The sequence below is a fragment of the Gossypium hirsutum genome, chromosome D01, assembly GCF_007990345.1.
Source record: "Gossypium hirsutum isolate 1008001.06 chromosome D01, Gossypium_hirsutum_v2.1, whole genome shotgun sequence".
Taxonomy (NCBI): domain Eukaryota; kingdom Viridiplantae; phylum Streptophyta; class Magnoliopsida; order Malvales; family Malvaceae; genus Gossypium; species Gossypium hirsutum.
This window is the reverse complement of record NC_053437.1, coordinates 50,680,358-50,697,615: the sequence shown is the minus strand read 5'-3', so window position 1 is coordinate 50,697,615 and position 17,258 is coordinate 50,680,358. Positions and strand designations below refer to the sequence as shown.

General features: G+C 34.2%; 1 protein-coding gene across 1 annotated transcript; it reads left to right on the top strand.

Moving 5' to 3' along the window:
* The first annotated feature begins 7,158 nt into the window (after positions 1–7,158).
* Positions 7,159–16,532, top strand: LOC107922365 (phosphatidylinositol 3-kinase, root isoform). The gene is made up of 17 exons (XM_016852363.2): positions 7,159–7,521; positions 7,792–7,888; positions 8,023–8,119; positions 8,835–8,993; positions 9,084–9,293; positions 10,286–10,464; positions 10,739–10,886; positions 11,451–11,546; positions 12,507–12,642; positions 13,189–13,310; positions 13,532–13,726; positions 13,825–13,995; positions 14,083–14,220; positions 14,637–14,791; positions 14,943–15,086; positions 15,256–15,403; positions 15,494–16,532. Exons 1-17 carry the CDS (start codon positions 7,410–7,412, stop codon positions 15,629–15,631), a joined length of 2,445 nt encoding a protein of 814 aa, XP_016707852.1. The 5' UTR covers positions 7,159–7,409; the 3' UTR covers positions 15,632–16,532.
* The last annotated feature ends 726 nt before the right edge of the window (positions 16,533–17,258 follow it).

Sequence of the window (17,258 nt, the reverse complement as noted above, 5' to 3'; positions counted from 1 at the left end):
ACATCTCATATACATTGATCATGTATCATCATATCACATTCATTCATAATCACATTGTCCCTTAAATAGGTCTACGAGATCTAAAATATACTTTTAAGAAGGTTCGGGACTAAATTGGTTACACATAAAAATTTCTAAAACTTTAAGAATTTTCTAAGTAGCAGACGTCTCACACTCGTGTGAACAGCCACGTGGACGAATATAGGCCATTTGCAAGGCCAATTCGCCAACCATAAGTGTCAACCCTACACAAGCACATAATATACCATTATTCATCAATCGTGAATATCAATTTTGAACACCACTAATGTATCAATAACTTTACTAAAGCTTACCACATAACCAAAATCACATTCCAATTATAAGGCCATCTACATATCAAACCTCACATTATAAACAAGTCAAATCTCATGGCTCAATACATTTCAAACATATAGGCACCAATAGCCAAAATCACTTATACACTTAACAAACCAACTAGCCTATACATGCCACATAACAAAAATTTATAACCTTTTAAGTACCGAAACTATAGTTGGATAGTGTGATGGGATCTCTGACGATTTCCAACCCGAGCGAGCCTTTGGAACACAATAAACATAGAAAAATAACACAAAGTAAGCTATAAGCTTAGTAAGTTGATATGTAAATCCTAAGCAATCTGTTAACCTATTTTTACCAATCCTCACAACATGTTCTCAAGACAATACAATCAAAATTGCACATAGTTTCATTATTTCCTCATGTTCACATCAAGCTGCCTACTCGAGTCATAGTCAATAAATTATTTATATCTTATACTACGAAACTCCAAATTAAAATATACTTGGTTTTCTTCAAACTAGACTCACATATCTTCTTACCATAAAATTTTTAGAATTTTTGGTTTAGTCAATAAGTACAGTTAATTATTCAAAGTTGTCTCTATTCTGTTGTCTGACAGTTTCGACCCTTCTTCTCTAAAAATTAATTATCTCTTTGTACGGGATTCGGATGATATTCTTGTTTCTTTCTATTGAAAATAGACTCCTTAGAATTTTAACCATATAAATTCTAACCCATAATTATTTTGATACAATTTTTAATGATTTTCCAAAGTCAAAACAGCGGATTCCCAAATCATTCTGACCTTATCTCACAAAAATTCAAATATCTCATAATAAGAGATTCTTTTGCTTACACCATTTCTTCTATGTGAAACTAGAATCAATAAGATTTAATTTCATGTCTTATTCAACCTCTAATGTGATTCCCACAATTTTTAGTGATTTTTCAAATTTATACAACTACTGCTGTCCAAAACTATTTTATTGCAAATTTTACTCTTTCATGATTTCTTTCATACATTTCATAAAATTTCGTTTCCAGTTCCATACATCCTCATAACACATATCATATTTCATCTATGTAATTCACATCAATCATATTTCATTTCATTCTCAATCATATAATCATTTACATAGCTAACCTTAGCTTTCACAAGTTTAATAAATTTAATTCTTATATAACATTCAATTCATACTTCCATATAGCCAAATGAGCACATTTTGGTATACAACATATTTAAACACATATCTTTCTTATTTCAAATACATGATACGGTATGAACTCACCAATTCACTTTCATTCAATTCTCACATAGGTTATGTATGTACCTGTCTTGCTTAACTCGATCATACTTCCATTCTCAACTTTCACTTACTTGTTGATTTCTGTCACAAATACTTTGCTTTCGTTGTACCATCACTTATAACCATGTTTCATCCACTTTTCCCGTTGAACCATTTGGAATACTAAAGGATACTCGGGGATCTCGAACACATAGTACCGTAACAATGCCATATCCCAGATATGGTCTTACATGTAATATCGTATCAATGCCAATAGCCCAGCCATGGTCTTACACGAAATCACATATCGATACCAATGTCCCAGACATGGTCTTACACGAAGTCTCATATTGATGCCATATCCCAGATATGGTCTTACACGTAATCTCGGTAACCCTAATGTCATGACATTTGTATCCTATCTTGTGACAGCCCAAAATTGACCCTAGTCGGGAAGTGGTTTCGGGACCACAAAATCGAGTCATAAAAATAATTGATTTCCATATTCTATGCTTATTATGTGTGTACATGAGTATGTGGAAGTTTCATTCTCCAATTTTTCCAATCGCATGAGAAATTATTAAATAAGGATTGATATGAGACATGGTGAAAATATGATAGGCTAATTTAAAATGGTCTATTAATGCATGTTGTGAAAATGATGGGTTTGCATGTCAAATTACCCAAAATTTGAGCTAGTGGTTGGCCATGCTATGGGTGGAAACATGTTGGGAACATGTTGGCCTAGTGAGGTATGTAGGAAAAAAATAAAATAAGGGGCATGGGCATAAAATAATGAAAATGAGTATGATGAATACAAAAAAAAATGTGTGTAGTTGTTTCCCCCCCCCATTGCCGTGAGCTAAAGAAAAGAAATGAGAAATTTTTTGTTCATCCTTTCTCATCTTCATTTAGCCGAAACTAGAAAGAAAAAAACAAAGAAAAAAAATGCTCATCCTTTGGTTCATCCTTGGCCAAAAATTTTAAGGAGGAAGGAAGAAGAAAGGTTGAAGAGGTTCGGCCATGCATGTAGCTAGGCTAAGGTATGTTTGATGATGTTCCATGAGATGCATGCATGTTTTAGTTGTTAGCTTGAGTTCTACCTAGCCCATGGTCTAAATCTTGCTATGTGATGGAAATGACACTCGGCCATGGATGCATCATTCTTGGTTGATGTTTGATGTTGTGGTGATGAGGCATGAGGATGAGTTAAGATTCGGCCTAGGTGGAGTTTGTGTTAATGCCATTGCATGCTAAATATGAAGCTTGTTAATGATGCATGTGATGGTGGCTTGATGATTCTTGAACCTCCTTTTTAGCATTTTTGAGTGAGCACATATGTGCATTGGTTGCTAAATGGAGAAGAATCGGCTAGCAAGTTGTGTGCTAAGGCCGAATATAACTTTTGCATGTTAATGAGCAATGCATGTGTTAAATTGATGGAAAGGGAGAGGATGCTTTACTAGTGTGTATATGTGTGTATTAGCCAAGTTTTGAACTTGAAACAAAAGGGTGTTTAGTCAATACAAGTGACCATACTTGTAGAATGTATTAAGTGTTGAAATCGGCCCCAAAATAGACATGCATATTCGGCCAAGGGGGAAAAATTAGCTAAAATGTTGAGTTTGATTCATGATTCCGTACATATGTGACTTTAATGTCTAATGTATAAATATGGGCTAAGTGCCTTGTGTTCCTCTTTTCGATGCTCAAATGATTAAATCAATTTATTTGTTTAATTAAGCTCAAGAGCAAAGGGGAACTAAATCCGATAAAGGGAAGGAAAAAGTGGTCGAATAGCTATCGGAATCGTTCGACAACACCCGAGGTAAGTTCTTGAGTAAAAGAGCTTAAATTATGATGTGATTAGATCATGTTTTGAGCAAATTAAAATCATGCTCTTTGTGTGGCTATTGAGCCGAATCTGCAAGAATGATAAATGTCTTGTGTTTGAGTTTTGCTAACGAAAATGAAATACGAATCGGCCATGATTTATTGTTAAATGTGCATGGTTATTTGAATGCTGTCCGGGCTAAGTCCCGAAGGCTTGTGCTAAGTGACAATATCCGGACTAAGATCCGAAGGCATTTGTGCGAGATACTAATTCCGGGCTAAGCCCGAAGGCATTTGTGCGAGTTACTAAATCCGGGTTAAGTCCCGAAGGCATTTGTGCGAGTTACTAAATCCGGATTAAGTCCCGAAGGCATTTGTGCGAGTTACTAAATCCGGGTTAAGTCCCGAAGGCATTTGTGCGAATTACTATAACCGGGCTATGTCCCGAAGGCATTTGAACGAGGAGCTACATCCGGTTAAATTCCGAAGGTACGTGATTTGGGAATGAATGAACTTGCTGTAAAATTCCAGTTAATACTCTCGAAACATCCCAACATTGAGGTATGTTTCGTATGTGCTTGAATTTAGTTGAGCCCTTACAAATAAGTATTCGCTCAGTGGATAAACGAGCTACCGGCCTTTGGCTGAGTTGATCTTTTGTGTATGTACATAAGGGTTGATAATGTGAAGCAAGTACGATATCGTAAATTTGTGCATATGAAATTATCCGTTTAGCTATATGAATGCTATACTTTTGTTGTGCTGGAATTCCTTGCTCAAAACTTACTAAGCATAAATTGCTTACTCCGTTTCATTGCTCCTCTGTTTTATAGATTTGGTTCTCCAGCTATCGGACTCGGGATCTTGAGGTCAAAGTCGCCCACACTATCAAAGCCCCCTTTTGGTACAATTATGGTTGAACTTCGAAATGGCATGTATAGGACTACCCGTTTGTTGTGGGTCGTGGACCCTTTGGACATGTATAAATTTTGGATAGCCATGCGAAAATGGCTTATATGTGTCTGAGAAATATTTTTATAAGGGGTTTAAAGTCTGTTAACACCTCGTGTTCGACTCCGGTGTCGGTCTCGGGTTCGGGGTGTTACATATCTATTCCTAAAGTTCAACCGGGACTTTTACTTTGTCGAATCTCCGTCGAACATTTCCAAAGTATTGTAATCACAATTAAATTCAATATTTAAGCATTCACCATAATGATCTCAATTAAGCATTTAAACATGTATAATTTAATGCTTATTAAATATACGAACTTACCTCATTCGTTGAACCGACGAATTTAGGTCGACTAATTCGATACGTGATTTCCCCCTATTTCTAGGTCCAAATCTTGTTTTTCTCAATCTATATAATAACAAAATTTACTTATTTAATCACTAATTCAATCAATTTAACACAATTTACACATTAGGGAAATTTTACACTTTTTCCCCTATACTTTCACATTTTTGCAATTTAGTCCTTATCACAAAAAATCACAATTTTATGAAATTAAACACAAACCCAAGCTAGCCAAACTTTTATTATTGCCATAACAGCCCACATTTTTCATTTATTCACAATTTTACCACGATTTATCATTTTTCTCAATTTAGTCCAAAATTGACATTTTTACTCAAAATTACTTTACCAAACATGTAAAACTATCATCAAAATTTCATAATTCATCATCAAACATCAATTAACACATGTATTCAACAATTACAACTATCAAAATCTTTAACAGTTTCGAAATCGGAGGTACGGGCTAGCTAGATTACAAAGCAACGATCTCAAAAACGTAGAAATTATAAAAAAAATGGGACAAAAATACATACCACACAAGCTAGGAAATAGTTTCCGAATGTAAAAGCTCTCAAATGGCTTTTCTTGCCCTAAAATCCGGTTGAAGATGAAGAAGAAAAAATGATACCTTTACTTTATGTTACTTAATTTATCATTATTAATTAATTTACTTTTATAACCTTTAAAACATTTAAAATTTACACAAATGCCAAGCCATCACATTCCACTATCAACATTAATGGTCTAATTACCATATAAGGACTTCCACTTTAAATCCCTATAGCTATTTAATAACTTTAGCTATTAGAACTCAACTTTTATGCTTTACGTGATTTAGTCCTTTTTACCGAATTAAATAATTAAAAAATAAAATTTCTTTACGAAAATTTCACACAACTCTAATATCATGCTGTAAATATTAAAATAATAATAAAATAAATTTTATGACCTTATATTTATGGTTTCGAAACCATTGTTTCGATTTAGCTATAACTGGGCTGTTACACTAATGGCTTGCATTGATTTGTTCATAAAACATTGAAATAAAAGCGTAGTTGCTTTGGAAACGAATGTGACATTTCATGTCTCGAATCTGACGATCGGGTCAGTGTGGGGTGTTACATGACAAGAGATGTCAGGGCATCACGTCCTAGTTATACGCATGATTGAGTGGCTGCCAAGGCATCGTGCCTTAGTTACATGTGTGATTGAGCAACAGTCGAGGCATCGTGCCATAGCAGATGTCGTAATGAGTGGAGGGCCGAATCTTTTCACCCCGACAAGCGCATGGCAGTTTCCAAGCACCATGCCCAACCAAGCCCTGATATAACAAACAACTGATTGGGGCCTCGCACCCCTACCAATTGATAATTGCTGATTACCATCAAACATGCTAGAGGCTTTACACTCAAAGCCAGTTGAAAGGCTCATATCACCTAGGGGATTCTCCCCTTGTGTGTGAAGGCTACATAAGATCAACAACCGATACCACCTAGCCGACCAGGCGAGGTGTGCATGACGCATGCAGGTGAAATGTTGCGATAGGGAGAAGCATTAGACCAATGTGCTAGTGTCGGCAATGGTGAAGGCATGATAGTCGAGATAAGGGCAACAACAACTGGAACACGGGCTTCCTAGGGAAATCGTTTGTGGTGATTGACGATGATTGTGGCCGACAGTGGCGACGGTGACTTTGGTTCTATATTCAAGATTTGGTTTTGGCTGACAAGTTCTTTTTGGGAAAAAATATGTATGTTTGGCTTTCACCCAAAAGACCCAAAGAATGTTTTGAGAAAATTATTTTACTTTTTAATTATCTTATCTTTCCCCTAAGATGAAACTATGAAAACTTTTAGTTGGTTAGAGTCGATTTATTATCTATTTATGATTATGATATGTTAAATATTATAAATAATTAGATGTTGATAAATTGAAAAGTATATTCATGCATATATGATAAAAGCATGTCCTATAGTTAGGAGAAGAATGTTGGTTGTGCTTGTTTGCATTTTCAATCATTCATGAAAGAAATAAAAAAAAGAACCTTGCATATTTTTTTAAAATATTAAGTGGAAAAAGGTCCCCAAACAAGACTTACACCTGTGTCGGTGGTTTCTATGTTGGTTCAGTAAGAATACTTCCTTTAAAAAGACAATTAGTCATGCATTTTACTCATTGATATTATCGCACGATAACTCATAAAAAGTTCATATTTTTTTTATTGGTGTTGAGTTGATTGTTAGACACTTAAGACCATCTAGTTTAAGTACCTTCCTATGAAGCTCTACTCAAATTAGAATAATAGTGACTTACATAAAAACTTTCAAATAATTTAACGACCATTTTGTAACGTTTTAAAATTAATTGACTAAAACGTAAACCTACTAATAGTTTAGTGACTTGGGTGTAATTTACCGTAATTGTTATTTTATTTATAAAAAATCCAATTTCAGTTTCAGTTTCAGTTTCAGTTGGATCGTCTTCTACGCGAACTCTTCTATCTTCTTTATCACGTTTTGGCTGGCAACTTAGACTTACAGGCAGAAAAAGAAAGAGAGATAGAAAAAACCTTTTTTTCTTTTAGAAAATTCCATTGTTTGTTATTAGTTTCCTACTATTTAATTCTGAAAATTCAGAGCTAATCGAAACCCTAAAAAAGATATAATGAGTGGCAACGAATTTCGATTCTTCTTGTCTTGCGATATCAACCTTCCCGTTACCTTTCGCGTCGACAGATTGGAGGGGACTTTGCCTTCCCCAAATTCTCCTAATTCAGGTTTGAGTCCAAATTCAGTTACTATTGCGGATTTCAATCTTCTTTTTTCTTAACTTGTCACTTCGTAACCCATCTTTGCCACCCAATTATACTAGCAGTTTTGATGATAATTTCACTACTACAGTTAGTATAAGAAGTTCGGAAGTTTTACGCTGCAGCGTAGTGAAATTCTAGTTTTCTTTCACCTTCAATTTGAAAATCTGAAAGAACTGGAACTAGTTTTTTAAAGATCGGTATGATTGTTTATCCTCGGTTTCGATTGCTTTTCAGGGACCGATTCCACTACAGAGGAGAGGAAAAGTGAACTCTATGTGGAGTGTGCATTGTACATTGACGGTGCTCCGTTTGGTCTTCCAACAAAAACAAGGTTTTTATGAACCAAAAGTTTCCTTTAATCAACTAATTAAAAGATTTATTTACTTGTGTGCGAAGTTTTCAATGTGTTTCCCCTCTCAAATAATTTGCCAGTGATAGGGAATTGATAAATTGTTCTGATACCAGGTTGGAGTCTGCAGGACCGTTGTATTGTTGGAATGAACTAATAACATTGAGTACTAAATATCGAGACTTGACTGCACACTCACAACTTGCTTTGACAGTGAGTAGAAAAAGATTGTTCTTGCATTCTCATTGCATAGTTGTGTTCAAGTTGAATTCTGTTTTTGTGGGTTGGTAATGAGTTTGTAAATGAGTGTGAATGAAACGAGTCAAAGAATGTTATCTTCATGGCATGTACTGTATCAACTTCCTCCTTATTTGGTTCTTCCTAGGCATGTTTGGCAAAACCTTAGTTGTGTCTCTTTTAGTTTAAAATATCTTTGATGGTATCTCTCTTAGCAAGAATGTCATTGATGTTATGGTTTTCTTTTTCTTTATGAGACTTCAAAAACTGTATCTAGTCACGTATTTTATCAAAGGCTTTAAATTATTGATCACCAATATATCTTGGTCTAAAGACAGCCATAAAAAAGCTAGCTTCTACAGATGAATTATTTGCTCCGGAGATTGAACTGCAATGCCCCTTAGATGTTACATGGACATTTACTACACTACATTTAGATTTTCTTTGGTAATTTTCATACAGATGGTAGATAGAGATTGCCTAACTTTAACTGTTTTAGCAGTGGTCAAGATTTAAACTTGTAAATTATATTATTGCTTGCATGGAGATTTTAGCCTCTATTATGTGAATTTCTTAAGACAATGTTATTATGCTTTATAGCGCCTTTCCTTTCCCTCTATCTTTTAATAAGAATATAACTACATTACCTGGTTTGGCCTTTTACTTATTGCCATTCTCCTGGAATGTTAAGGTCTGGGATCTGTCATGCGGAAAAGATGATGGGCTAATTGGTGGCGCTACGATTCTTCTATTCAACAACAAAATGCAACTCAAAACAGGGAAACAGAAGCTTAGACTCTGGTTAGGGAAACAAGCAGATGGATCGTTTCCAACAAGTACTCCTGGAAAGGTTCTGGTTGCTGGTGCATAATGTTTCTGGTTTGGCATTTGGTTATATAGCTACAATTTTTAATGTATATGGTAATATATCCCACTATAGGTCCCCAGGCAAGAGCGTGGAGAATTGGAGCGTCTGGAAAAGCTTGCAAATAAGTATGAAAGGGGACAGATTCAACCTGTTGATTGGCTAGATCGACTCACATTCAAGGCTATGGAAAAAATCAAGGATAGGGAAAGCTTGAAAAATGGAAGTTCCCATTTATACTTAGTTGTTGACTTCTGTAGTTTTGAACATCGAGTTGTTTTTCAGGTACGATCCTGATCCATGATCATCATATAATTTGCTTGCTAGTGGCTTTTTGTTTAATCTTAACATTTGCTGCAATATGATTTATTTCATTTATTTATTATTGTTTTTTTATTTTTTTTATTTTGGGGGGGGGGGGTGTTAAATTGCTAAAACCCATTCTGTAGTTCAGGGCGGAATAAATCAATATGCCCCTTATGGTTTAAGAAGTGACAGGTTTTTTAACATTAATTTTGAAGCTTTTCCCTTTTTTTGGTGTTTTTTCTTTATGGAATTTTATTTTTGTTTAAATTTCTATTCCTTCTCTCTCTAATAGTATGTCATTTTTACTTTAACAGACTTGATTTGAAATTTAATGGAAAAATCACATGTTGGTAAACATGATGGGTTCACTTAGCTTGAACCACATGGCTCTTCTTTTTTTCTTAATTTTCTTTTTTCTTTCTCATACTAATCATATATTGTTTAATCTTGTTATTACAATTAACCATTAAATGATTTAGTATTAGTTCAAGCTAAAATTTGACATGTAACAATTTTTTCCTTACTTATTCAGGGAAGTCTCAACATATCATGGTATCTCTGGCCATTTCTATAATATATTTCAATGAATACTTTAAGGATTTGTTTAACTAGAACTTAAAAGGAATAGTTATGATATCAAATTTAGTATAAGTGGCACATGTAAATACGATTTTCTTGATTATTTTCAAATTCATTAATTTGTTGGTTCTCTATTTAGTAGTGAGTTTGGAATACCTTAGATTCATCTTCTATACCCTTTCAAATGTGTAGGCATATTGAACCTTAACCAATTAGTGCATATTATGTGCGTTTTATTTGGACAATTTATTCATATTTCAAACTAAATCAAAATCCACTATCTGTAATTCATCTATTCAAACATAATATACAAGAAACTGCATTAACCCCTTTTTTTGGGGTGAATTTATGGTTTGCATTCAGAATAGTCCCACCTTTGTTTTGTTGTGCAGGAATCAGGGGCCAATTTCTTATTACCATCTCCAATAGCTTCATCAAATGAACTGGTCACTGTGTGGGACCCTGAAGTGGGAAAGATAAACCCTTCTGAGCACAAGCAATTGAAGCTTGCAAGGAGTTTAACTCGTGGTATTATTGACAGGGACCTCAAGCCTAGCTCTAATGAACGAAAGTAAGTTTGAAAACAACTTAAAGCTTCTCCTACCCTCTGAATTTGTCAGTCAGCCTGGTTTTTTCTTTCTAACATGCATACTCTGGTTGAGGTAGATTGCTACATCAAATCATCTGACTCTGCATGGAAGTTTATAGTTCTGTACCAAGTGTTTGCTGAAATTTGGTTGTGGATTGACACTCCTTGGAGATTCTCATGGATGGTTCTGTTATTCCTACAATATGTACTTTTCTGAGTCTTTCTTTGATATTGTGTATTTGTCTTTAATTGTAAGGTCAATACAAAGAATTTTGAAATATCCTCCTACAAGGGCCTTGAGTGGAGATGAGAGGCAGCTTCTTTGGAAATTTCGCTTCTCATTGATGTCTGAGAAGAGGGCCCTCACAAAATTTCTTCGATGTGTTGAATGGAGTGATGTTCAGGTTTGCATTTCTTTTTTGTTCTTGCTTTTCTTGTGAATTCCAGCATCTGGTCTCTTGCATGAATACTGCTCCTTGATTATTCTTGCATCTCTTCTGCCTTAAACTTCTCTCTTTTGTTCTCCATCAATTTCTTCTAATTCATCATGGCTGCATCTTCTGATTCTATCATGTTATTTTATCCAATACTAGAGCATAAATGGTGTGCCATAGAGTTTACCTTGAATATGTTCATATTATAAGAATTCTGTTTTTGATCTGTTTTTTCACTTTTAAACCATCTAGTTCTGTGAAATTATAGAAAGATGTTAGCTAAGGACTGAAGAAGAAAGAAACTCGTTCTGTGTGATATGATATTCATAAAAGGGTCTGTTTCTGTAATTGGTAGGCATTAATGCACATTAGCTCAGATTTGCTGGTCTGAACTGGTAACCTTTTGTGCCTTTGCTGCTTTTCTCCACCTACTGTTTTTTCTTTTGATATCGTTTCGGAAAAAAAAAAAGATAGAAACTGTTCTAATTAAACTAAAATGTTTCTGTATGAAGAGAGTGGTCCCTATGTCTGCAGGAAGCAAAGCAGGCAATTGAGCTTATGGGCAAGTGGGAAATGATTGATGTCTGTGATGCGTTGGAGCTTCTATCTCCACTTTTTGAGAGTGAAGAGGTAGGTCTAAGTAAGGTTTGCCTGATATTTTGTAGGCATACCTTTTGGAACCTCTGTAATAATCAGAAACCGTGTAAGATGCCCTTAGATCTTAGGTTGCTTTTTTAACCTGTTATTATAATTAAATGTCTTAAATTACTCTTGATATGTATCACACTTGAGTTGGTTTCTCGCCAACTTAGGCCCTGTTTGATAAAGTGTTGAAAAAATTTAATCAACTGAAAATTAATATTTTCAGCAATTTAATTTTTTAAACACGTTTAATAACTCACAATAAAAACTACTGGATAGAATTTTTGCTACAAGTGTAGAAAATGATAAGTAGACGGGGACCTATTCAATGGTTATTTTATTTTACTTCATTTAAGATTATATTATCCTTTATCAAACAATCTAATTATATTTAATATTTAATTTTAAATAAAATTTCAAACATATTTTATAACTTAAATTCGACAATTAATTTTTCAGTACTTATTTTTTCAACACTTAATTTTTCAGTTTATCAAACATAGCCTTAGTTTCCTTTTAAATATTTGAAGTGAGTTTGACCTTTTTTCCATGATGTATCCTTTCTCCTATATGCTTGGTCTTTATACATTATAAAACTGCTGCTCTCTTACTAATTTTGTCCCCTCTTATTGTTTCAATGTGATTTCCTGCAAGCTTTCTTAATTATTAAAGTATGTCATTTTATAGATTTAAAGTTAGGGGGCAAAATGATATCTGCACAATGTATCTACTTGTACCAAAATCTTTTAATTCATATTTGGCTGATCTGGAAAGAGTCTAGCTGAAGTATCCTTGTATCATTTTGTCCAAAAGTGTAGGTTGAATTGGATACTCTATAATATCTTATTCCATCATCCTAATAGCATTTTTTCTACAGTGTAGATTGAATTTGATAATCTATAACATCTCAGTCCTGCTATAATGACCGACTGTTGATCCTCTTAACAGGTTCGTGCATATGCTGTTAGTGTTCTTGAAAGGGCTGATGATGAAGAACTTCAATGTTACTTGCTTCAACTAGTTCAGGCACTTCGATTTGAACGAACTGATAAATCTCGCCTTTCTCAGTTCCTTGTGCAACGTTGTATGTTCCTTTATGCTTGTGTGAATGTCATGTTTGTGTTCAAATACAGCTATTGACACTTATTTTTAATTGCTACTTTTTCTTCTCCTTTAAACAGAATATATACTACGTCTTCTTTCTCTCAATAAATGTTTTCGGCAGAACTTTCTTTTCTCTCATACTCTTCGGCCAAATGCTCTCATTCTCTCAAACCTTCTTTTGCTCTCCTTTCATTCTGTAACTCTATACTTTCTTTCCAAAGGAAAAATCTTCCTTTGTTTTTTTCCTTCTCTTATTGATAGGGAATTTGGGATAAAAGATTGGAGATAAACATTTTGAATTTCCCCCCTCTTGCTGAATATTTTTTGTTAGAGTGATTCATAAAAATTGTTCTATAATATTTCTCCACTCTTGAGAGTAAAAGATCCATTTACCATTTACTTAATTAGATTAAAATTATCTATTGAAAGTAATTAAATTGGATTTTAACTTATTATCAAAAAATTCACCTTCAATAATACTCTTAATCAGTTAATAGCATCTGAAAGTATTCTTGAACTTTTACAGCTTTACGTAATATTGAATTGGCTAGTTTTCTACGGTGGTTTGTTGCTGTGGAACTTCATGATCCTGCCTATGCAAAACGGTTTTATTCTACCTACGAGTTCCTAGAAGAAAATATGATTAAGGTATGATCTCCAATTTTCTATTATTGCTATTGCCATTTACTATTCTGTTTAGGAATAGAAATAGTTTATACAATCATGATAAATAGTTGGTTTCTAATTTGCATATTGAAAAATGCAAGTTACAATAACATTGTTACCATCATTAGTTCTACCTTATAACACGCAACACTGATGAGCTTGAGTTCTCTTTCAGCGATTTCTAATCACTCATGTTGTTACAGCTGACAGCTGGTGTAAATGGAGAAGAGGATGGATTTAAGATGTGGCAGAGCTTGGTTCGTCAGACAGAACTGACAGCCCAGTTGTGTTCTATAATGAGAGACGTGAGAAATGTGCGTGGCAATACTCAAAAGAAGATTGAAAAGCTTAGACAGCTCCTTTCTGGTCTTCTTAGTGAACTTACTTATTTTGATGAGGTATTTCTTTGACATGAGTTTCCATACTAAATAACCTTCTAAGGGTGTCTGCTTAGTTTTACAAAGTTACCTTACTTATATTTCAATCTTGTTTTCAGCCAATTCGTTCACCCTTGGCTCCTAGTGTCCTTATCACTGGAATTGTGCCTTCGGAGTCGTCAATATTCAAAAGTGCATTACATCCTTTGCGACTAACTTTCCGAACAGCCAATGGTGGACAAAGTAAGGTCATATTTAAAAAGGGTGATGATATTCGGCAAGATCAATTGGTAATTGATAAAAAATTCTAGTAGAAAGCTCAGAAAAGGTGGAGAAAATCCTTCATGTGGTTAATGTAACTCATGTGGTTCCTGTAGGTTGTCCAAATGGTTTCACTTATGGATAGATTACTAAAGTTAGAAAATCTTGATCTTCACTTAACTCCATATAAGGTGCTGGCAACTGGACAAGATGAGGGCATGCTCGAATTCATACCATCCCGTTCTTTGGCACAGGTATATACTCTAGAAAAGATGCTTCTCCAATGAGGGAAGTGCAGACACAGAATCATTAAATCCTTTTGTTTTCTACAAGTTTAGCTGCAAAGCTTTGTTTTTGTTTTCTAAACATGCATGCTCTATAGATTTTCCGTAGGCCTAGTGTCATGGATGAGACAAAATGCAAGGTATTGTTTGCTTCAACCAATTGGGCCCTATAGTTCTGTCTGCAAAGCTCACAGATTCAAATGGTGCAAATGCTTAAATACGCAAATCTAACTCTAGTACAGTCATTGTGGAGTTTCAAGCTCCCTTTTAGGACCCTGACACACAGACTTTGTGAATTATAATACTCTCTCTTGAGTTTATCATAGTGTTCATAATGGTTCTGATCTTGCTAAGGACTTTTTGAATGTATTTCTTTCCTTGTGCAGATTCTTTCAGATCATCGTAGCATTATAAGCTATCTACAGAAATTTCATCCTGATGAACACGGACCGTTTGGGATTACAGCCACTTGTCTTGAAACCTTTATAAAAAGTTGTGCTGGCTACTCTGTTATCACATATATACTTGGAATTGGAGACAGGTGATCTTTTATTCATCTATATATTCGTATAGTTCCTATGCACATTGCTTTTTTCTTTTTGGCAAATTGTTCCAAATTGGCATCTAATATTAGCCATAGATTTTCCCCATATAGTTTGCAATTTCTGAAGACAAATCTTTATGGGTTGCAGACATCTTGACAACCTTCTGCTTAGGGATGATGGACGCCTTTTCCATGTTGATTTTGGTTTTATTCTTGGCCGAGATCCTAAGCCATTTCCACCACCAATGAAACTTTGCAAAGAAATGGTTGAAGCTATGGGTGGAGCAGAGAGGTAATTTTCTTCCTCCTTCTCCTCCCCCTCCCCCTCCCCCTCCCCCTTTCTTTCCATCTCTTTCTGGTTAAGTATTAGATTATGTATGCCCATATTTGTTCATGACCAAGGAAATTTAAATTCTTTGCCAAGACATTAAGGGGTGCATAAATGGCTTTTCATTTTGCAGCCAATATTATACAAGGTTCAAATCCTATTGTTGTGAAGCATACAACATTCTCCGTAAATCCAGTAACCTTATATTAAATCTTTTCCATCTCATGGCCGGTTCTAACATTCCTGACATAGCATCTGATCCTGAAAAAGGCATCCTCAAGGTGGGTTCTTTATGTTCTGAATCCAATGATCATTCTGGAACCTGCACTTTTTTTTTTTAACCCATTTTGAACTGTTCTCTTTTGGTATAGCTCCAAGAGAAGTTCCGGTTGGACTTGGATGATGAGGCCTGCATACATTTCTTCCAGGATCTTATCAATGAGAGTGTTAGTGCCTTGTTTCCTCAAATGGTTGAGACTATTCATCGGTGGGCTCAATACTGGCGCTGATCTCAAAATCAAGTTCAGGATGTTGAATACCTGTTTTAAATACATAGGGGTATATTTAGCTTGCCTCCTCTGCTCTCACCCCCACTTGGACTAGCCCTTCAATATTTTGAGGTTGTGCCCAGTTAGTTCGTTGAGGTTTGAGGCAAAAAGGATCTCACAGTGGATGAAACTGACTGGGCTATCAACCAATGATAAAATCTGACAGGTTTATGCCAGCTGGTGTGCTCTCTGCGACGGTCACTGAGGAGGTAAACCCGATCTGATATTGTGAATGATTGCAAACATACTCCTTTATGCTTGGGTTGTATGCTCTGATATAACTTAGAACTGTGTCCATGAACTGGATAGTTTCAACCAATGCGATGTATGATTTTTTTTTTTTGGTAGAATAAACAAAGGATTATATAGAAGTGTTCATAAGTAAATTGCCAATAGTGTTTTTTTCTTTTAGGACCTTTTCAATCTCCATAGGGGATCATCAAACATGTGCAATTCTTCATCATTCAAGAGAGCCAGTTTTGCTAAAGCATCTGCAATCCTATTATTCTCTCTAGGAACATATCTCAAAGTCCACTTTTCTTCATTAGCTAGTATTTGTTGAATCCTCTTGATTAGGGTAGAGCTTGATCCTTCAAGTTTGCTGTTACTAATAGCTACAACAATCTTGAGATTGTCAAATTGGATGGTGACCTCATCGTATCCTTGTTTGCGATGTATGATTTTCATGCCTTGGATTTGTGCACAGGGGGTCCTAATTTTGGTAAAGATGTGGGCACATACTTTTTCACACACCCAGAGCGTCTTATATTTATTTAAACTCAGGTTATGACTTTGTGTTGTGAATTTGAATCTTTAGAAAGTGTAAAGCTGAGAAATGGAAATAAAATCTTAATTTTAGTGATTTGAATATTTCATATTATGCGTTTAATAAATAAATAAAACACCTGAATGGAAGTAGTAAAATCATTCAACACATTTTTCATGGAAATAAAATCTAAACATTGTTTCTTTCGAAAAAATTATAAAAATCAAAGCAAACGACTGAAAAAATAATAAAATTATAAATTTACGCAACTTTTCACAGTATTCTTAAAATCAACATGCAAAAATCTTCTATATGAAAAAATTGTATGAAACTTTTACAACTTTGATGACATCATAAGGAAATGAAAATGTTTAAAACAATATATAATTTTCGTTCAAAAACGTTGATACAAATATTCAAGAAAATATATACCTTTGAAGTACGGATGATTAAAAAAACAAACAAACAAAGTTTTCTTACACTTAATTACAAATTGTGTAAATTACTCTTTTAGTCATTATTTTTTAATTTTTTAATTTATTTTATGCCTTTTGTTTAATTTTCTTTCTTTATAATTTTTATATGCTAAATATAATATCCTTTTATTTTAAGATTTTACTTAATTGAGTTAACTTTTATTGTTATCAATTAAAATTAATAAATATTAAATTGTTAAGTTTCAAATATAATTTTTTTTAAAAAGACACATATTAATAGCATTTATCAAATTAAATTTATACTTTTCAAATAAAAATAAGAGTTATTAACAGTCATTGATTTAAGTTGAGTAAAAATAAATGTAAAATTACAAAAAATCAAATA

Coding starts and splice junctions, on each gene's coding strand:
- LOC107922365 (XM_016852363.2), top strand. CDS start 7,410: ATGAGTGGCAACGAATTTCGATTCTTCTTGTCTTGCGATATCAACCTT. Junction 12,643..13,188: donor TCAGTTCCTTGTGCAACGTT/GTATGTTCCTTT, acceptor GAACTTTTACAG/CTTTACGTAATATTGAATTG. Junction 13,311..13,531: donor TAGAAGAAAATATGATTAAG/GTATGATCTCCA, acceptor ATGTTGTTACAG/CTGACAGCTGGTGTAAATGG.